At 38.1% G+C, this 23,195-nt stretch overlaps 1 protein-coding gene across 1 annotated transcript; it reads right to left on the reverse strand.

Annotated features, from left to right (window-relative positions):
• Window positions 1-284: 284 nt before the first annotated feature.
• PPP2CA (protein phosphatase 2 catalytic subunit alpha) lies at window positions 285-22,626 on the reverse strand. Its single transcript, XM_015824211.1, has 7 exons — window positions 22,499-22,626; window positions 8,316-8,525; window positions 7,192-7,365; window positions 6,913-7,002; window positions 3,498-3,659; window positions 3,220-3,338; window positions 285-1,887 (listed from the first exon to the last, which is right to left on the reverse strand). The coding sequence occupies exons 1-7, from the start codon at window positions 22,598-22,600 to the stop codon at window positions 1,815-1,817; spliced, it is 930 nt and encodes a 309-aa protein (XP_015679697.1). The 5' UTR covers window positions 22,601-22,626; the 3' UTR covers window positions 285-1,814.
• Window positions 22,627-23,195: the final 569 nt, after the last annotated feature.

The following is a 23,195-nucleotide window of genomic DNA, read 5'->3' on the forward strand; positions in this document are numbered from 1 at the left end:
TTGTTTTTTGTAACAAGAAAAGCTCAATTTTTGAAATTTTTCCAGGAAAAGGAAACTGAAAAGTCTCTCTATAAATTTATAGTTATATATGTAGACTTAAAAATGCCTTGGCTGGGAATTACAAAAGCAATTTTTCCAGCTTCTGAACAGCAACCCTTGCTACAAGGCCAACTACTTGAAATTGAAGGTATCAGCCCACTTCATTCCATGAAAAAGTTTTAAGAATCACGAAGTATGCACAACACTTTAACATGCCCTGTGCACATAAGGACTTTTCTTCCAACTTCATTATTCTGTTACTACTTTATTGAATGGTAAGTAAAAACACTAGTTACAAAGGAAGAGGAAATCACTGTTAATACATGTTTTGATTTTCACATTTGAGACAATCAGTTACAGGTGGCTTGTTGGTATATCCCCATTGTTACACTATTTCCATCATCATTCAACAAATGTGTGATACCAACAATTACAAGTAAGAATTTAACTTCCATCGTAATAGGCTCATTTTTCCTAGCTATTTAAATATCCCAAGTTCTGGGATCAGAATATATTAAACAAGTATTTGGAGTATTTAGCCTATGACTTATTCACTGCCTTCTGCTCAAACTGAGGGAAAGTAAGCTGCCCAAGAGAGTCATAATGTGTATGAGAGACTGTTACTACTAAGAATGGGTTACAGAGTATTGAGATTGATTTATGATCTCTCACCAGTTCCTCTCCATTCTTCATTCAGTAGCACAGAAGCAGTAACCTCATATTCTTTTGCTTAAAAGTATAAAAAGAAACTTCATCAGGAACATTGAGGATATATAATTTTTAAGACTATGCTTAGGTGAAGTTAGATTTAACTTCACAATCGAAGCTTTTCCACTTTAAATATAGAATTAAATGTCAGAAGATCTGTTTCACAGAATAGTATTTGACAAATGCTAATATAATTATGGCAGTAATTATTTGCCTTCCTAATACATCACAGATTACCAAATCTGATCCTTAGATTTTGATTTTTACGTACTGTAATATGTTTCCTGAACTCAGTATTGTTTGGGTCCTTCAAAGGTTCAAAGAGACATAAAAGCTATTTTTTTATTAAATACATCATGATATGTGCTTGCAATACATTTTAAAGTCAACCATCTTCCAAACTTAGTTCACAAGTTTATTATGAAAAATGCTGCAACACTCTCCAGCAGCAACGTCTTACAGAAATAAATTGTTCTTTCAAACTAATTCACTATGATGAACACATACATGGGACACTTTGTAGAGGAAAAGTGTGAGAGAAAAATGAGGTGGGAACAGAGTTCAGATGAAACAATAAGACAATTAAATTAAACTGTTTCCCTAAAAAACAAAATAAGAACACAAATAAGAAAAGTCAGTCTTGGTGCTTATTTAAAATGTTCATTAAGCTTCAATGATAGTTTGCTATTCTTATCTACAATCATGCTGGAAAGCTAAAGCTAAATGGAAAGTTACTTGTAATTCACGAAGTGTTTAAATGTCTACGTATTAATATTTGCAGTCTCTCAGAGAAAGCAAAAGTAACTACAAGTAGAACTATGCCAGAAACTGATTTCTTGACCAACAATGTTGCTTCAAGCATGCAATGAACTGGTTCATTCTAAAGTGGTCACAGTCGCTGACAGACAAGAGGCTTTGAATTTCAATATGGCACATCTTTTGGTCCATGTGAAAACGGGTTTCAATGTTAAAATGTTTTCTGACACTTTGGAGTTACTGTTGCTCTTCCCATGTTCCTTTAGGTCAACACATGGTTCATGGCAATACTGTACAAGTGGAAAATCTCATTACAGAAAGTAATCTGGGGTGCGACGAGTAACATGTGGTTCACCTCTGCGTGGTGCTGGATCAAACTGCAAACTGAAAGAGAGAATTAGAATTTGTTGATCTCCTGATGTTTTTAAAATAATCTGTAATATACTTCATACTGTTTGAAATTTCAAAAAATACTTCAGAATAATTTCTTCAGGACAGAGAAGCTTCCCTATAATGCCACTAATTATAGTAGTAGTAGTAGTAGTAGTAGTAGTAGTAGTAGTAGTAGTAGTAGTAGTAGTAGTAAAGTTGGAAGAGACCTTGGAGGTCATCTAGTCCAACCCCCTGCTCAGGCAGGAAACCCTATACCAGTGGTGACAAACCTATGGCACCCATGCCAGAGGTGGCACTCGGAGCCCTCTTTGTGGGCACACACACCGTTGCCCCAGCCCGCCTCCCCCACAACCCCCTCACCAGCAGCCTGCCCAGAGGAAAGGCTCCCCCAGACGCGGCCCACACAGAGCAGTGCAGGCAAGCACATGGCAGCCAGGCAGCAGGGGCACGACTCTGCCCTCGCACCCCATCATGTGCAGATGATGCTGTGGAGTGCGGGCAGAGGGCATGGCCGCCATGGCGCTGTAAGGCTGCCTGGGCGATCTGTGATGAGTGGCCCTGCGGGTGGGCGGAACAGGGAGCAGAGCGGGGGCTGGCTGGGGGGGCCGGGCCAGTTTTTGGGCACTCAGTCTCTAAAAGGTTCGCCTATACCATTTCAGACAAATGGCTGTCCAGTCTCTTCTTAAAAACTTCCAGTGTTGGAGCATTCACCACTTATGGAGGCAGGTTGGTCCACTGGTTAATTGTTCTAATTGTCAGGAAGTTTCTCCTTAGTTCTAGGTTGCTTTTCTCCTTGATTAGTTTGTGGCAAAGTAAATGGCAGGAGCCAGTTTGGGAGAAAAAGAATTTCCAAAGGAAGCTCTATTCAGGCACAGAATTAATGTCTTGTCATTCACTGAATTTACACAAAAAACAATTCAACCTATTTGTGTGAATCTTAGAAGTAAAAAGATTCCTCAACATACATAGTATTAATATAACAGAAGCAAGTATTTCTTAACGTAATTTAGGTCTTAAACGTCAAAGAACCTATCCAGAAAAAAATTAAGAAGGATTGCTGTTAAGTTTTTATGAATTTCATGAATCAATGAGTACCCCCTGAAATATCCAAACTGAAATGTTTTTTATTTTAAAACTATGCAAATTTAAAATAAATTTGATATTCCACAAATAATCTCTTCTGAAATACCTGGCAAGACCAGATCAAGCAACAGTGCATATTTATTTCGAGCACAGATGACTTTTTTTCTGAGAAAGCTTTAACTAGGAAGTATAAATAATGCACTTTGGTCACTCTCATAGAAATATTTTTAAAATACTTACAATGAGTATTTTAGAGTATCATCAAGCTCCATAATTGCAGCTTGGTTACCACAACGGTAACAATAATTTGGAGCACTAAAAATTGTTACTACATTCCGATCATGACACCAGTTGTATCCCTGAAAAAAGAAAATATGTAATTTTAATAAGAATCCCTGCAGATAATATAAGCTGTAGTTATAAATAAAATATATTACTGCATTAAAATATATCAGGGTATGATCTGGGTTTGTTTTAAATGTCTCAAAAGAGTTTAGAGCAGGTCAAAACAAGCTTACCTCCATTACCAGCTGATGAGCCCTTGAAACCAATGTAAGACCATTAGCATGGTTGAAAGTTTCTGAAATGTCTTGTCCAAAAGTATAGCCAGCTCCTCGAGGAGAAATACCCCAGCCACCCCGGTCATCAGGATCTGACCACAGCAAATCACACATTGGACCCTAGGAAATATTTCAGCATTATGATTTAGCCTTTAAAAACGAAAATGCCTAATACAACGTAGGGAAACTTTCAAAATAGCAATTGGAATGGCTAAATATTTTAGAATAGTACGCTTTTATCCAGTGCTAATGGTAAACATTATAGTAAAAAATACTAGAAATCCAGAATTTCTGTATTGCTACGTTCCCTACACCTGGGCATTCTTAGGAATTCAATTATAGCTACTTTTCAGCTACAGCTGAATTCAACTAAAGCTAATTTTAGTGAACAACAATACTGTAAGACATAACAATACTGAAAGGCATTGTGGCAATGAATGTACTTCTGGGAAGAAAAACCCGCCAGCATCTCCTTGCCCACACACTAGCCATCTATAGAAAGAAGTTTCTTTCAGAATGGTGAAAATATAACTCAGAACAGTGAAAATTAGATAAACACTGTAAGTTTGAGTTGTGACTGCCAACACTAGCAGTCACTTTACCTAACTGGTTTACTTCTTCACTCCAAGGTAGTAAAAATTGAGTGAAGTTCATTCTTCTGTAACACAGTATAGAAATCAAGGCTAGATGATTTCTCAGAAATATGAGAAATTCATAATCAAAATCTATTTTACTTCATTCTTATAGACCATTATCTGTAGCAATAAGACACTCTATGTAACACTTATTTCGTGTCTTTTAACCACTGGAATCTTTGTTCCATCAGAGAAACTAGCAAAATCACCTCATTTTCTACATAATTTTCCATCTCTTAGCTGTTTTGAAAAGTCCCTCAACCAACATTGGAGTACATGGGGCTTGTAAAACAATTTATCTCTGTATTCTGCTGATACCCCTTCTCAATAAAAGAGCACTGGACACAAATATTTAAATGCTGACAATCATAAGATTTATTTAGCAAGATTGTCGGGGATATGTAATAATAGTACCCAGAGAATTTTGCAACACATTGGTAACCTGTAAGAGAACTAACCAATTCTGATGAATTTAAAATTAGAGCCAGGGTATTAACTTTTAATTCTATATAATTCTGAATCCACCATTATGAAGGTTAAAGAAAGATTATGTTACTAGATTGGGGAGATTATTGTCTTTCCAATATTGCTGAACTACAATTCGGGATATGGATTTGGATGAGGGGATAGATGGGGAATTTATCAAATTTGCAGACGACACAAAGCTGGCAGGAATAGCCAACACTCCAGAAGACAGGCTTAAGAAACAGGAGGATCTTGACAGACTTGAACACTGGGTGCTATCTAACAAAATGAAATTCAATGGTGAAAAAAGTAAGGTTTTACATTTAGGCAAGAAAAACCAAATGCACAGGTACAGTATAAGTGGTACCTTGCTCAATAGTAGTAACTGTGAGGAGTAGTAGTAGTAGTAGTAGTAGTAGTAGTAGTAGTAGTAGTAGTAGTAGTAGTAGTTATTTCCTTTAATTTGCTCTTGTTAATTGATATTCAGCAACAAGGAGAGTGCAACGAATTCTCTACTTGTGGACTGATTCCCTATCAAGTCAGGAATTTAAATACTTAGGTCTTTCCTCCTAGATTGAAATTCTGTGTCTCTTAGGGTTCCACAAACTCCGTAATCAGTTAATACATTAAAATCAGATGTAACAGTAGACAGCAATTTTAAAAAGTAATTTTAGAAGGAACCCAAATCATTTCAACAATTAAAGCATTAAAATTAATGGCGTGAAATGAAATGTTTATGGCCAACTCAGGACTCTTCAGTAATTTGAAGAGTACCGACTTCTGGAGAATAATAACAGACTGAAGATGGCTATGCAAAAAGTGACGCCCATGACCACAGAAGAATGAAGAGCCACCAAGCAGACTGATTCTCCAATAATTTTTCTTCAGACAAGGAAAGGACTTGAGATCACCCACAAGTGCTCCAGGAAACGGTCTCTGGTGGGTTTAGATCTCTGGGAGACAAGGGAATAGCTGTCATGCTCAAACCTCAACTCTCAATCTGTGCTTTTCAAAGGACACTTAAGTTTGCCTACTTCCTTTTCTAATCATTTTGCTTGTTAACTGCTTTTCATCTGTTAGGAACCTTTGGATCAACAAGTCTGAAAATACTAGTGAGTTTCCTTCAATCCTCAGCAAAAGAGTTTTAACTACAATATTCAGAACTTGAAAAATAATTTTCTTTGGAGTAAACAGCAAAAGGGATGAGTAAAATTTGATTACAAAGTTACAAATAGACACCAGGTAAATTTGAAATAAGATTTGAGAATTAATTATAAAGAACCTTCCTATGGGAAAATACTTATGTTTTGAATTCTTTAAAAAAAAACTTTTAAAAAATGGATACCAGAGGGAACTAAAGATTATAAAGGGGAATACTCCAAGTCAACTCACAATTACAGAATTAAGAAAAATATCTTAACATTGGATATATTTAAGGATGTGGACCTAGAAATTAATTGTAAGATTGTCTGCCTCTATAGTCAGACTATATTTAAAATATAGTATGGAAGAGTAATAGGTTTTACATGACAAAAGTGAAACTGGTTTGAAAGTGGATTTAAAAACGATAAACTCCAAAAATGATGTAGAAATAAATGTTACTTGGATACACAAAAGAAACCAGCTGATGATCTAATAATTAAAAAGGATATACAAATAATCTAAAAGAGTGAAATGCATAAATTTCCTATACTTTGTTAATGTTTTGAAGAATTTTGAGAGAAGAGATAAAGAAAAAAATGAAAAATAAAAATCTAGGACATTTTCTGAATGAATAAAAGATGAAAATTGTTAAGAGTAAATGGAAGGAATGTACAGTTGCTTTAGTTGATCAAGGTTAAAATAGGTATGTAACCTCAGATAACACTTAATGGACTTTTGCTGATTCCAGGACTAAACTGATACAGTTTTGTTGATTGCTTACAAATATGAAAAATCAGATATGAGGAGATAATTTGCTGTATTTTAAGAGAAAGTGATAAATTACTAAAATTGTTTGTACTTGTGATGAAGGGAGAAGTCCCTTCTTTATATATTACCTTTCTTTACTATATTCTTTTTTCTATTTTTTCTGCATTTTATATTTTTTTATTTATATCATTTTCTTTTTAGTATTTTTTATTGTATTGTATTGTTTTATAGTATTGTTTTGTTTTATTTTTAATAAAATATTGTAATTTTTAATAAAAATTACAAAAGAAAAAAATTTAAAGAGTACCATTAGACATTAACATGCATAAACACAACTGAGAATTCAAATGGCATTAACGTACCTCATGTGGAACTTCTTGGAGACGATCCAGTGCTCTAATATGATCCAGTGTATCTATAGATGGAGAGAGACCTCCATGTAGACAGAAAATCTGTGAAAGTTTTGAAAACTAGTATTAGAATATCTTTTTTTTAATTATCAAGAACTAGAGGTAGCTGAACTTGTTTACTGAAAGTTATAGATGATTTTAAAAGGAAAACATCTGATTAAAATATATTGGAACATTCACCCTATTTTGTATTTTTGTTGCTATTAACAAGAAGTCATATTTTCAGCATACCTGTCCATCCACCAAAGCAGTAAGAGGAAGATAATCAAAAAGATCTGTGAAGTATTTCCAGACATTTGCATTTCCGTATTTCCTTAAACACTCATCATAGAAACCATATACTTGGGTGATCTGCCTGCTTTCATGGTTCCCTCGAAGGATTGTGATGCGTTCACGGTAACGGACCTATAAAACAACGTAGTTAGAGCAATTAAGAGTTTTTCATTTTACATTGCCTACCTTGACTTTTCCCCATCTCTATTAACATATATCTTCCCCTATCATAATCATTAGTTACAGGTGTATAGAGAAAATATAATTTTCTAAACATCTCTTGAAACCAAATTTTAAATATCTGTATTCCTCCTACCCCATTTTGTTTAGATTGATAGTATTGATATATAGGGGGGAAGCGGGAGAGACTACTGAATTTAAATTCAAGAGTAGAATCTTATCAATCTCTTTTCCATCTTATTAAAATGGAGATACAAACTAAAGAAACATGGAAGTTCTAACTACAGAAACATGGAAGTTTTAACTACAGAAACATGGAAGTTCTAACTACAGGTAGTCCTCAACTTACGACAATTGAGCCCAAAATTTCTGTTGCTAGGCTTGACAGTTGTTAAGTCAATTTTGCGCCATTTTATGACCTTTCTTCCCACAGCTGTTAAGTGAATCACTGTGGTTGTTAAGTTAGTAATACAGTTGTTAAATGAATCTGGTTTCCCCATTGACTTTACACGTCGAAGGTCGCAAAACGGGATCACATGACCCCCGGATACTGCCAAGCAGCTGAATTTTGATCACATGACCAAGTGTGAAAAAAATGGTCATAAGTCACTTTTTTCAATACTATTGTAAAATTGAACTGTCACTAAATGAATGGTTGTAAGTCAAGGACTACCTGTATATCTAAACATCTTATTTAGTATGTAGGAGTCTCTTTGAATTACACAATAATATAATTTTCTCCTGTACAATTATTTTGTGCAGAATTTTCAACAGCATTAAATCCTTACAATAATTCAGAATATAAACACAAAATAAAGTTCAAAATATTTGGAAGCAACCACAAAATTTTCTGTATGCTTGTTATTTCTAATGCCAACATGTTTTGAATGTATTTTTATTACCTTAAGCGCTACCAGAAGTGTTACTGTTTCAACAGAGTAGTATCCCCTATCAACGTAGTCCCCCATAAACAAATAATTTGTGTCTGGTGATTTGCCTCCAATTCTGAAAAGTTCCATGAGATCGTGAAATTGTCCATGGACATCTCCACAAACTGTTACTGGACATCTTACTTCTTGAACATTGGATTCTTTTGTTAAGATTTCTTTAGCCTGCAACAGAGCAAAAAAACAGCTTAACCTTAAGTAATTAATTAACATTTCAAAATGCGTAATAACGTATTTGACACAATAGCATATGTATTATTTATTTCTGCTTCTGAACAATATTTATCATACATACAAGCATAATTCATTTGGACTCCTAGCAGCAAAATACAAAAATCAAAACTAAAGAACAGCATAACATAAACATTATCCTTAAAATTTTCAAAGCCTTTCCCAAATTATTATAACGAGAGACAACACATAGGAGTATTGTACTAATGATAGATTTTAAATGTTTCTTTGGTTAGTTGAAATCTTAAAGTTCAGATGAAATGGATCCATCTAGATTTCTGTTCTAGAAGGTGGATATTACTGCTGAGAACATTGGACTAGAGAGAGTACCAGATATTTTCTGAACAAACAGAAGCCCAGTCTTGCTAGGATTCAATTTTATCCTACTTTTACCCCTATCCAAATTCTACAACTTCCAGCACCAGGTCAGATCTTACTCTGCACTTGAAATAGTCATACAGTGCATTCAGAAAGTATTCAGACCCCCTTCACTTTTGACAATTTTGGTATGCTGCAGCCTGATTCTACAGTTGTTGAAATTCATTTATTTCAAAACTGAAAGATTAAATTCCCCCAATGATTGCCAGTTAGTTATATTTCTGTAAGTAATAGGGTCTTATCTGCAGACAACCCTAGCCATACAGAAAAAAAGATATTAGCGTGCTCACCAACATTAGCGTGCTCACCAACTGCAAGACTTGTTCAAATCTCATGTGTCTGAATAACATTCAATTTCTTTCAGTTGATCTCTCCCCTCAAATATATGAAAATATTAAACCTACAGAAATAGCTGTTTATTAGAAAATGGAAGGCGATGCAATTTCAGAGAAATTAGCATAAATGTTTGTCCCAAATACATGTACTTTCTTGGCAAAATTAAATGGAACTTTTATCTTTCTGATGGAATAAAGCCTGGTGTATTTTAGATGAACATGTTCAAGTGTTTTGTGCAAACAATGGCTCAAAAAAAGGATGCACTTTTCTCATTATTATAAGCATCCATGACAAATCCATATAAGAAAGATATAGCACCCTATACATTTGCCCCTGGGAAGGAGAATTATGAAACAGTACTAAATATGGGAATCCTTCAACATATTTCAACATCTTTTCCCCAAAGCAACGTAGCTAGAGAATGGTAAAAGTATTACTGTGGTCAGAAGACAATACCTAAAATCCCCACTTCTCCACCTCAGCAGTCTTACCTATAAATAATAATAATTGCATGTGTTTTTATCATGTAAAAAAAAACTTCAGAAAGATGTAATGACTGCACTGTTACCTGACTTTGGTGGTATAGTCAATTTGATAAATTACATATAGACATTTCAAATGGTGTCTTCTTTTTAGAAGAGCTAGAAATGATTATCTCCAAGGAAAAGGCTACCTACAGTATCCATGTATAAAAGTTCTACTACCAAACAGTGAAACATCTTCTCTAAATAAATAATTCAAAAATCTTTCAGTTTGAAAATTACCAATTAAAAATCTGTTTGTTCCATAGTTCATAGTGAAACTTACATCAGAGAAAAGATGTACATGTTTGTTCTGTTTGCCTCAAATTATTCAGAAAGAGAACCAAAAGAGGAAAGCAGGCAAACTAAAAATAATCAGACATTGCCCATTTTACACTACTTTCATGAGTCCTAAAAAGTTCTGCAGCCAATCTTCCCCATCTGCATAACGTTTCATGTTTTTGCCACTGAATATTGCTACTCAACATTATCCTATATGAAGGAGACTTTGGGTTCAGTGTTATAGCTGAGGTTATTACTTGTGAAACCCCAAAACCGAGTGCTATTAATAGTGCTGAGAATAATAAGAGAAGTACTTTGAACCTTCTTTCTTTCTTCCTTTAAACACAGCCAATCCTGAAGAATATTATTATTGTGTGGGCTAGCTTGCACTTTAATTGGTAGGCAACACAAAAGTACAGTTTTTGTATTAAGTCTTACATTTAACAGCATCCAGAAAGCTTTGAGAACTAATGAAGTCCTTTTTAGAATAAGAAATATATACCATATGCACCTAAGACCAGACATCTCTACAAGCAGTCCCTTTTTAAAATGTGAAATCTGCTATTGTTTCATAGGCGTTATGGCTTAATTCAAAGCCATTTATCTTTCAAATAATGTTTTGCCAACAAATTAAAAAAATGAAAGCATTATTAAACACAAAGGTCATGTTAACCAATGTTAGCAGTTAAACAAAAATCAGTATTTACAGATCAAAGTAAAATAAATTACTTAAAATTGAGCCGCGCAAATGAAATTACTAACGTAACAATTAAGATCATTTTTTTAAGCTTAAAAAGCAAGCTGTTTGGATTTAACCAGCCCAATCAATAATAGTTTTGTTTAAAATGTAGAACAAGAGTGAAAGCAGAAATGTTTCAGCTTTCTCTTACGTGTTGCTTAGTTTTTCTCTATTCTAGCATGTAGTACATGACTGTATTCGAATAGAAAGAATCTTTTTAGGGCACAAAAACCGAGGGAGGCAATGGGCACCTTTAAAATTCTGCAAAATGCCATGACATTTTCACAATATGACTATCGTAGTCAGGTTACATGCATGGAGTACCTGAATACAAAATGATACAGCTACTCTCTGGGACTCTTTAGACCAGGGGTAGGCAACCTGGCTCTTTTATGACTCATGGACTTCAACTCCCAGAATTCCTGAGCCAGCCATGCTGGCTCAGGAATTCTGGGAGTTGAAGTCCACGAGTCATAAAAGAGCCCAGGTTGCCTACCCCTGCTTTAGACAAAGCATGGCTCATGGCAGTATTAATTATGACTCTGAAATCTATGGAAGCTACTGTAATACAAAGAAAATCTGCAGCATCCAGACCAATAAACATCTATTTAATTATAACCAGGTCACAATTTCTTATCAGCTTCATTTGAAGATCCGTATTTCCACTTGTGTAACAGAACCATGAGAAGATGAAAATAGAATATAGCTTAAGTAATAAAATAATGACGATCCAATAAATGAAAAATTCTTAAGAAGCAGCAGCAGCTAACACTGCATTGCCAAAACAAAATAGCACTTTGGAAGTTTTCAATTAAGAGACAAACATTAGCATGCATGCAAAGCTGTTCATGTATGTCTATACGTTCCCATAAATATCAAGTCTCAAATTAAATTCAGTGTTAGTTTTAAATATGATTGAGTATCTAAAAATCAAGTGAATCATTCTTTGTTTAATATTACTAGGTATTACATTTCAAATAATTTTCTACAAGAGTTATTTTGCCAACACCAGATGTCTTAAATACTGGCAGAAACTGATTTTTTTTAAAAGCTCATCAATGGTCTACTATATTGTTTGATTATACTCAATGCTCTACCTATGATAGAAAGGTAGCAAATGCTATACCTGGATTAAATTGCCTCAATATAAATACTATTGGTTTTCTAAAACTTTAAAAAATGGCATATGTACAAGAAAGCAAGTTCAGAAAAGCCAGACTCTGAATAAAAATTCATATTTGCAGCAATCTAAAGATAGGCGTTTCCCCAAATGTTTTTAATCTACAGGTAGTCTTCACCTGTAACGACTGGCAATTCCATTACTAAACAAGACAGTCATTAAGTGAATTGTCAAGTGACTGCTCTGCTTCCTGATGGCATTTCTGACAATCCCAGTTGTTGATGAATGAATCCTACCTGATCATTAGGCAAGAAGCTAGCTGGATTCAAGCCACTCTCGGGAGAAGGTAACAATTGCTTCTATTTCAACTCCTTCCATCCACCTATCTTCCCCCATACTCTTAATACCACCTGGGGCATAATTTTATGCTAGTGCAGCTTGGGTCTGATTTCTTGGGCCATCCAGGTCCTTCTTTTATGACAGAAGGAGCCAGGAGAGCTATGAAAGGCCAATAAGGGGGGAAAGGGCCCAGCTGCGCAAAAGGGTCTTTTTTTCACACGCTGACCTTCTTTCCCCCCAACCCGTACAAGTCCTTCTTTTGTAAAACCCCTGGCCAGCTTCCAAGAGAAGGCCCGGCTGCATCTCTGGAAAAGAAGGCCTAGGCCAGTACAGTAGTAGCATACAGGTGGTAGGCAGGGCCAGGCAATGGGAGCAGCTGGTGGCAGTGAGTAAGCAGTAGCCGAAAGGGAGTTGTAAATATGGGTGGGCCCAAATGTTCTTCACTGATTACAATACAACAACCAGAATTTCAAGAACTTGTCATAAGTCCTTCATCATAACTTCAAATGGTCATACAATCTTCATTTACAATGTTATGTGACAGTTTCCCAGCCAGTCTTGCAATCTCTCAGTTCCTCCTCCACCTAGCAACACATAGCTGTGGGAAGGGAAGGGCCCTCACATACCATTCTTGGCCCATACCATCCCTAGCACACTTTTCCTGATCTGTGCCACTCATCGATTCCCTGACCTGTGCCGCCCGCCCACCTTCTCAAAACCACACAGCACCTCTTATATACCCCCATGAACCTTCCCTAACTTGCATGGCCCCTCTTGCATGGCCTCATGTACCTTTTCCTACCCACATTGCTTCCCCATGCTGACTTTCACACAACCCCCAGCTACCCTTTGCGACCCACACTATTCTACTGCTGTGCCCTTCCCAATCCATTTGGTGTCTCTGGCGCACAGCCACAAACCCTTCTCAATCCCTACAGGACCTCTCACACACCCAGATGTGAGATTTTATGATAGTCTGCCTCTTAAAAGCATTAAATCAAGACCTTGCGTAGTTTACTTTGAACAGAATGAACAAATTCAATTTTAAGCTAGAAGACAGAAACATTTGTGCCAACACAACCCCTGCAAATGCCTTCTCAGTAGGACCCACAATCATAAAAACTGGATTGTGAGTAGGGCTTTTTGGTATCCTTCCACTCCAGGCATTATGCTGAATATAAGCAAGAGGCTTGCAGAAGAACTAGATATCAAAATAAAGAATGGGAAGTTGAAGGCCTAAAATTTGAGCTCAATCTATTATAATGAAAAACAAGAAATTCAAGAAGAAACCAGTTTGGTTGCACAAAAATCTCCCCGACAAACTGAAAGACAAAAAGGACAAATACAAAAAATGTAAAGAGGGGCACATAACTAAGACCGATTATCAGCAGACAGCCAGAACATGGCAAAGATGAAGTCAGGAAAGCAAAGGCTCAGAATGAACAATGACTTGCAACAGAAATCATGGATAATAAAAACAATTTCTTCCAACATATTAACAAGAAAAAAGTCAAGGAAATTGTAGGTCTACTAAAGAGAGAAGATGGCAAGGAAATAACAGGCAACAGGGAGAAAGCAAAACTGCTTAACTCATACTTTACATCAATCTTCACACAAAAAGAAACCACAGCCCAACATACAAAAAAAAACCCACTGCAAAAGACAAATTAGAAACAAAAATTAAAATAAGCAAGAAAATGATAAGAGAACACCTATCGACCTTGACGAATATAAATCACAAGGGCCTGACAGATTACATCCCAGAGTTCTGAAGGAGTTGGCAGGTGTTATCTCAGAACCACTGCACCACATTTTTCAAAAATCTGGAGCACAGAGGAAGTATCTGAGGATTGGAAAAGGGCTGATGTGTTTCCCATCTTCAAGAAAAACGGGGGAAAATGGACCCAGATCTGCAAACAACTAGAAGCAAACAAAGTCATAACCAGTAGCCAGCACAGGTTTGTTAAAAACTGATCTGCCAAACCAATCTTATTTCATTCTTTGATAAAGTGACTAAACTAGTAGACCAGCGAAATGCTGTGGACATAGTATACTTAGATTTCAGTAAGGCATTTAATAAAGTAGACCACAACCTACTCCTTGGTAAGCTAGAAAAAGGTGGAATAGACAACATCACCACCAGATGGATCTGCAGCTGGCTGACAAATCATACTCAACAAGTAGTCCTCAATGGCACTACATCCACATGGAGAGAAGTAAGCAGTGGGGTACCACAAGGTTCCATCTTAGGCCAGTACTCTTCAATATTTTCATAAATGACTTAGATGAGGGAATTGAAGGGGAACTCATCAAATTTGCAGATGACACCAAACTGACAGGAGTAGCCAACACCCCAGAAGACAAACTCAGGATCCAAAAAAGATCTAGACAAACTTGAACAATGGGTCCTATCCAATGAGTTTCAATGTGGAGAAAAGCAAAGTTTTACATTTAGGCAGGAAAAATCAAAGATACAAGTACAGATTGGGCGAGACATGGCTCAAAAACAGTAACTGAGAGGGGGACCTTGGAGTCCTAGTGGACAATCACTTGACCATGAGCCCGCAGTGTGCAGCAGCAGCCAAAAAAGCTAATATAATCCAGGGTTGTATAAACAGAGGCATGGAATAAAAATCACGTGAAATATTATTACCACTTTATAAAACCCTAATCACACCTGGAATACTGCAGCCAATTTTGGTCACCATATCACAAAAAAGATGTTGAGAGTTTGGAAAAAATTCAGAGAAGAGCAACTAAGATGATCAAAGGCCTGGAAACCAAAACATACTAAGAACGGCTGTGGGACTTGAGTTTGGCTAGTCTAAAGAAAAGAAGAAATAGGGGAGACATGATAGCAGTATTCCGGTATCTGAGGGCTGCTACAAGAAAGAGGGGGTCACCTTGTTCACCAGAGCACCAGAAGGAAGGATGAGAAACAATGGTTGGGAACTGATCAAAGAGAGAAGCAGCCTGGAAGTAAGGAGAAACTTCTTAATAGTGAGGACAATCAACCAGTGGAACAGCTTGCCTCCAGAAATCGTGGGCGCTCCATCACTGGACATTTTTAAGAAGAGACTAGACAATCACTGGTCTGAGATGGTATAGATTCTCCTGCTTGATCAGGGGGCTGGACTAGAAGACCTCCAAGGTTTCTTCCAGCTCTATTCTACTCTACAATGACCTATTATTGTTCATTTTATATCATTTGTTTAATTATACATTACCAGTTGGGCAACAGTTACACAGAACAGACATAAAAGAGTTTTCAGTAAGATTGGGTGCAGCTAGAATACAACAATAAAAACTTTATGTGTACGTGTATAAGCACAAGCAAAATCAAATAAATATTTTCTATCAATACTATAGGAATACTGCCTCCACTGCATCCTAGGTAACTTTCTAATACAGCTTTCCACATGATCCAGGGCTTGTTTTAGTTCAGCCTATAGACAGATATAATACAGACAGAAAGCATCCAGGAACACAATTAGCAGTCAGAAGACATGATGAAAAATCTTTAATTTCACAACATATAGACAAGATTTAACCATAGTTTCAATTGGGAAAATGTGACCATCCTAGACCAAACCAAGTCCAAAAACACCAGGAAATTTCTAGAAGCCTGGTACTCTGGCAAATCAGCCATCAATAGACACATAAGACATTAACAACATCTATAGACGATGCAAAAGAGGCTATCACCCAGCCCAAAAAGGAACAAAAAGACCCATGCAACGCTCCATCAGCTATCAGCACGCAGATCAGCATAGATTAACTCCAAGGTCAACATCAGACCAACAATCAAGTAAATACTTCAATCAAGAAACTGTCAAGGAAGCCAACAACAAACAGCCCAATCAAAGAATCTCTAAGACCACCCTCACCAACAGTGATAGGCAAACCACTAGAACAGTGATGGCGAACCTTTTAGAGACCGAGTGCCCAAATTGCAACCCCAAACCCACTTATGCATCGTCGGGTGCCGGGTGGGTATGGCTCATTGGCTGGGTGTGGCTGCAGTGGTAACAGCAGACTGGGTGGGACTAAAAAGTTCAATCAATCAATTCCAACTTTGCAAGATCTTTTTTTTTCCCGCAAGAAGTTGAAATTGGCTGATTGATTGAACCTTTTTTTTTTTTGTACACTGCGGCGGAGGCCTAAAGCGAAAAGGTTTTATAAAACCCAGCTGAAGGCCTAGGACTGGGGCGACGGCGTGCGTGCCCACAGAGAGGGCTCTGAGTGCCGCCTCTGGCACCCGTGCCATAGATTCGCCACCACGGCACTAGAATATAAACTGACAGCGAACAGTACTCCTTACTAGCACTGATGAGGTTACCTAGTTTGGGTAATGAAACATCTGCAAGACAACAAGCAAGCTCAGAGAGCACCAAGGACCCCTCATGATATAATAATACATGGAACAGCATTCAAAGGAGCTTTGGTAAATTTGCAAAATTTTAAGATTAACTAACTCATCCACATTGACTAGATTTGAATGCCAGACACTCCATGATTGAAAACAGATTAGAAAAGCTGTTAATTCTTTGATGTGTGATAGGATTCAGTTGTCTCATGCTAAAGATGTGTATAGCATATTTGGAAAAGTTAAATCTAATCCATAATTACTCAGCCCTTGTTCTGGGATAATCCTTGGCTACCATGAAAGTGGCAACACTGATGCCTTGTATTTAAAATGTTTTATCTATCTACTTGTAAATACTTTCTATCTGGTTTTAATTGTGTTAAGAAATACAAGACATTCTTGGCTAAGCTTGACTGTCAGCATCCATTTTGCTTCTTACTTCAGGTTTGTTTTGACCTTCTAATGTTCATGAAACACTATTTAAATTTCCTATTACTGATTATTGTACTTTTCTATATAGACTTAAATTGTTTACACTGAATAGTGACCATGATCCCACTCCCACCTGATAGGCCCATTCCATTAAGTCAAAGACAAAGGAAAAAGCACCATAGTTATATATGACCTCCAAAGTATAATTTTATTTGCAAGTACAAATATTCTCTAAATCCCCGCCCCCCCAAAAAAATTCCAGAAACAATCATTCAGCTAATTTTTCTGCCCACAGTATTTTTCTACAACTGCAACTGATCTTCATATTATTACTTGAACCAGGAAGTCATCCAAATGTTTTCCTCTTAAAATATGAATGGCTGCGTTGTCCTAGTCCTATTCAAAGCAGTAATATGATAAGATCCTACAAAATTCATCTTATTCTTGCTAGATTTCTGCCTTAAGCAACACTTAAAAAGCTGATGTGTAAAACATAAAAGATTCAAAACATTAGTTTGATTCCAAAAATTGAACTTTCAAGTTTTAAGCTATGAGTCTAAGCCAGGGGTGTCAAACTGCGGACACATCACACGGAAACCGCACCCACCCCATTGCCAGCAATGGCAAAAGTCCCGATACACTGCATGACGTCACGAGTTTGACATGTCTGGTCTAAGCAAATGAATTACTGTTAGTAAACCTTAAGCATATATCATGAAACATTGAAATACACCAAACCAGAATATCTTGTTTTTTATTTGGAATCTGTACCTAATCCAAGGTAAGTCAATGTTTCAGTGAGGTCATATCACAGGGCTTTAATTGCTAACTTAAATGCTGATCCAATGAATAACACCGAAAAACTCATTACTTCTGATGAGAACCTTAAATACTATACACTCCGTTTCACCAGGTTTCTATTAGTACCTAATCCAATTCAGAACTAATTAACAATTGCGTATTTAGCTAGTACTGTTACTTATCTTCATATCTAAATTAAAGACATACCAGTACAGAAGCAGCAAGCTATTTTAACTAGAAAAGAGAACCAGCATGGAGGAAATGAACCAACTATTATTTTCTTTATTAGCAAATTATCAAGACAGGAAGAGGCAATATATTTTATTATATTTCCATGAAATTTAATTTTAATGTATGCCGATTAGTGTACATTCAAGGTGACAATAAAGGTATTGTTCTTTTTGCATTATCTGTGTCAGTGGGGTAGTATTTGTCATTAATATCAGAATTCAAGTGACAAATTAAAATCTGTTTAATTTCCTTAGAACAAATCACTACTGTACCTTAAATATTTATCTTTTAATCTCTTTACCATAAATGTCTAGCTTTTTAGTATAAATAATTCTTCATGCTCAATTCTTTCTATTCCCTTACTGTGTTTTGAACAAAACCTGCCACTTATATTTCTGTCTACAGAATAAAAAATTCTGAAGCGAAGTGCATTTTCTCTATCTAAAACTTTTTTTAAAAAAATTGACATTCTACCCTTCTTCCATAATTTGTAATAATCAAACTTTATTTCCTAGAGGATATTATATAGGAATGCTGCACTACGTGCTGAGCACTAATAAGACTGAAATATCATCAGACAGCTTTAAGAACACCAAAATTCAGCTTTATAAAAGCATTTCTTTAGTATATTTCAGTTCTGAATTTTTTAAAACATAAACTGGCAGGAACGTCTAACCTGTGTTTGGTATAATCTGAACAGCCCAAAGGAGTTAGTGAATTTTCCAATAACATTTAAAAGAATTGCAGGCAGGCAGTTTGCGAAGTCACAATTTTTACCTGCTATTCTTGTTATAGTAGCAAAAATGTTATGATGAATGTATGAGATAATGTTTCACTTATTCATGTAGGTATCACTGAACAAGCAAAAAAGCTTCCTGGTCTCATGCCATTCATATCTAATGTTAAAATCATGCTGGCCTTATAGCACAAATTACCACTATATTTATTTCTGCAGTTTAACCTCATTGTTGATTACAGGTAGTCTTTGTTTAGCAATCACAATTGGGACCAGCATCTTTGTTGTTAAATAAAGCAATTCTTAAATAAAACCATGACTATGCTTTTCTCTGATTTACACATCTACAAGAGTTGTAAATGTGAGAATTGGTTGTAAAGTTACTTTTCATCACTACTTTAACTGCGAACAGTCACTAAACAAGGCAATCACTAAACAAGGACAATCTTAATTTTTCTCTCCAAATTCTTTACTATCAAAGGTAGACTGCTCCAAGTATGGAAAGGGTTTTTTTTTTTGCAATATTTAACATCTAACTCTTTACCAAAACTAGAAAAATAGTAGCTTCAAATACCAGTTAAAACCAGCATCTCATAATGTGAGCTGCAAATTCAATGTATATTAAGACCTTTAAATGTTTTCACAGATGGATACATGACCCAAAAGCAACTGCAAAGAAAAGATTGGCAACATTAAAATAAATCCTCCATTACCTGTTTTTCTCATTCTTATTAATAACATGCCAATGTATTGGACAATCTCTAGCCTTCATCCCAAAATCTGCATATTTCAAAATTGAATTTCTACCATTTCTAAAGTTATTTAGTATAGTCAGTCTCCGACTTACAATTGTAATAGAGCCTGCCTATCATTTTGTAAGTTCTGATGGTCATAAAACCAACCACCCATGTAAAGTGTAGGCACATGACTGTAAGCATTGACAACTGCTATAAATGCAGGCCATTTGCTGAGCACGCAACATGCAGTCACATGACCGGAGTCAGCCATCAGAACTTTGGCACTGGGCTGTAAATATCCCCAGGGAGATTTTAGTAACTTCAAATAATCGCTAAGTAACTGTAAAAGTATAACATGTTTAGCATGTAAAGCAGGGGTGTCAAACTGCCGGCCCATGGGGCCAGACGTCTCATGAGGAAACCATGCCAACCCCATTGCCGGCAATGGGGAAAAAGCTCCGATATGTCACATGATGTCGCAAGTTTGACATGTCTGATGTAAAGTGAAAGAACTGAAAACATTTAACACTGCAGTAGTTGCACACCAGGCTACTTTAGTAAACCTATCAAGAAACTGAGCAGTAAATACAGACCGAAGTGGTTTCCTGATAATGGACTTTGCTTGCAGGTTGCTAACTCAAAACAATTAAACTTTGTTACCACAAAATTATTACAACTAAAACTGTACTTAAGTTTAAGTTCCTTCCATGGATTCCAATGAAACCTACGATTGAATATCACACAAATGCTTTTTCAAAAGGCAACTAGACTTTTGAAACAAAGTCCAATTGCCTATTGAAAAAGCATTTTTGGGGCAACCATGACCTGGGTGACCGAGAATCTCCATAGACAACTACGACTGAGTAATATAGGTAGTCCTCGATTTACAACGGTTTGTTTAGTGACCATTTAAAGTTACAACAGCACTGAAAAAAGTGAGCTACGACCGTTTTTCACAAGTATGACCATTGCAGCATCCCCATGGTCATGTGATTTACATTCAGATGCTTGTCAACTGGTTCATATTTATGATGGCTACAGTGTCCTGGGGTCATGTGATCCCCTTTTGCAATCTTCTGACAAGCAAAGTCAATGGGGAAGCCAGGTTAACTTAACAACTGTATTACTAACAACTTAACTATTTAACAACTGCAGTGATTCACTTAGCAAATGTGGCAAGAAAGGTCATAAAATGGGGCAAAACTCACGTAACAAATTTCTCACTTAGCAGCATAAATTTTTGGCTCAACTGTGGTTGTAAGTCGAGGACTGCCTGTAGTTTATATCAAAAATCACTGTCATTGAAGGTTAAATATTAAAAAAAACCTTATGAATCTAATGAAAATTACCAAATCAGTACAAAAGTCTCATCAGATATATTTCTAGCCAAAAAGTACTAATCTAAAACCATAATCCTAAAATTAAACTTGAATTAAATAGTTATTTAATTAATTCGTATTTCACCTTTGTTATTTTTGCAAATACTTCAAGGCAATGAACATACCCAACATCCCTTCCTCCTCCTATTTTCTCCACAATAACCCTGTGAGGTGGTTTGGGTTGAAAGAGTGTGACATGTATAGACACAGGAGTCAATTTAGAAAAGGCAATACAATGTCCTGAGAAAAACTGCTCTTTCTCCTGCTGTCATTTAATGTAATGTTACTGTAATAAATTATTTGAATACCATTCGTTAATGTAATTTAACAAATGGCATTCAAATACATTATTTTAAAAAATCAACTGCATTTTAGTACGAAGGAATTTGACCATAAATGTTACAATCCAATTTAACTGATTCATCATTACATGCTACTCCTGCAATACAAGAAAATACTCCTAGATTCCAGGGCGATTCACTTTTTTCCCATGCTTCTCCCATTATTCCAACAATGCTTTTTCTATGTGTTTATTCAGAAGGAAGGTCGATTAAGTTCAGTGGAATAAAATACCAAGGAGGCGTTGTAAAATTACAACCTACTGACATAAAGCACGATCGAGGCCAATCAATCAACGATCATTCTGACCGCACAAATGAATGCTGAACCCTCTCGATCCAAGGCTGGAGCTGCCGAGAGCGAGTTTGGAACAATACATTTGGCTCCTCTCTTTTCTTCTCGCCGGAATCTTATCAAACCTCTCCCTCCACCGCTCGCCCGTGCATCAAAACCCGCCCGCCGAGCACAAGGGACTTCCTAGCAGCATTATTTTCGGAGAAAGGCGCCATTTTAAGAGCTAGTGGGAGGAGGAGGAGCGGGCGGGCGATGCGACAGGGGGCGCAGGGCCGGCGGGGGGAAGCGATCCACTGAGCCACACGGGCTACCCCGCGAGTAAAAAGACCTCGGGGGTGCCTCACGGGGCCCGAAGAATGGGCAGCCTGGCCGCCAGGAGCCCCGTCTCTACATTTGCACCTGACCGGGGACACACCCCGCTCTGCCTTCCCCGGGTAGATGTACGCCGCTTCCGCCGCCGCCGCTTCTCCTTTCATCCCGGCGGGACGGCGCCCCTTGCGGTGGCTCTCAAGTCCGCGCTCGTCCCAGCGCCCTCCTGGCCCGCACCCGCTTCTCACATCTCAGCGGAGCCCGCCGCGATCAATGCCCCCGCCGCCAGCCGCGATCCCTTCCGGACCTTGCTGGATCCCCGGCGCGTTTCTACCGAGGCTCCTCTCCCCAATTGTCGGGCGGACCTCTTCGCTTTCCCCCCCCCCCCCCCCCCCCCCCCCCCCCCCCCCCCCCCCCCCCCCCCCCCCCCCCCCCCCCCCCCCCCCCCCCCCCCCCCCCCCCCCCCCCCCCCCCCCCCCGACACGTATTTCTCTCTCTCCCCCCCCGCCCGCCCCAGCGGGGTCTGGGTCTTCCCCCACTTCCCGCGGAACCGCCATTGGCTGCCCACCTTCTCGCACAGGCTCTTCACTTGCCCTTCCGAGAGCTGCTTGCACTCGTTCAGCTGCTCGACCCACTGGTCGAGCTCCTTCGTGAAGACCTTCTCTTCCATCGTCGCTGCTCCCGCCGCCGCCGCTTCCTGCCTGCCTTCTTCGCCGGCACCCACCACCCCTGCCCCACCTCCGCCCACCCTTCTCCCTCCCCCTCGCGGAGATTAGGGGAGGCTGCTAAGCGTCGGGAAGAAGCGAGGGCTGGACGGAGGAGGAGGAGGAGGAGGAGGAGAGAGACATGCACAGCACAATCTCTCCCTCCCAGGTGATGAGGAGCAGCGGCAGCGGCTGCTTCTCACGCTCGCCGATCCGGTCCGCTCTCCGTGTAATGGCTGCCGCGCCTTGACGTCACCCCCACACTTCCCACCCTCCTTAGACCAGCTCAGGCGCACCAGACGGCGCACATGCGTCCTTACAGTCAAATGGGTGGTTCTGCCCTAAGCGCCCCACAGTACGCCTCTTCGAGCATGCGCACAAGCCCCATGCGCGGCGGCGCGGCGGTGTTTCAATGAGTTCCTCTGCGCGTTCTAGAGAATGGGGTAAGATTCCAAGGAGTGTATTGGAGGGGAGGGGGTGGGGAGCGTGCCAAGAAAGGTGACTCTTCTTTGACATAAACGTACGGGAATCACAGTTTAGGAATAGAAAGGTAGGTTCATT

The sequence above is a fragment of the Protobothrops mucrosquamatus genome, unplaced genomic scaffold (genome assembly GCF_001527695.2).
Source record: "Protobothrops mucrosquamatus isolate PMUCROS unplaced genomic scaffold, P.Mucros_1.0 scaffold_186, whole genome shotgun sequence".
Taxonomy (NCBI): domain Eukaryota; kingdom Metazoa; phylum Chordata; class Lepidosauria; order Squamata; family Viperidae; genus Protobothrops; species Protobothrops mucrosquamatus.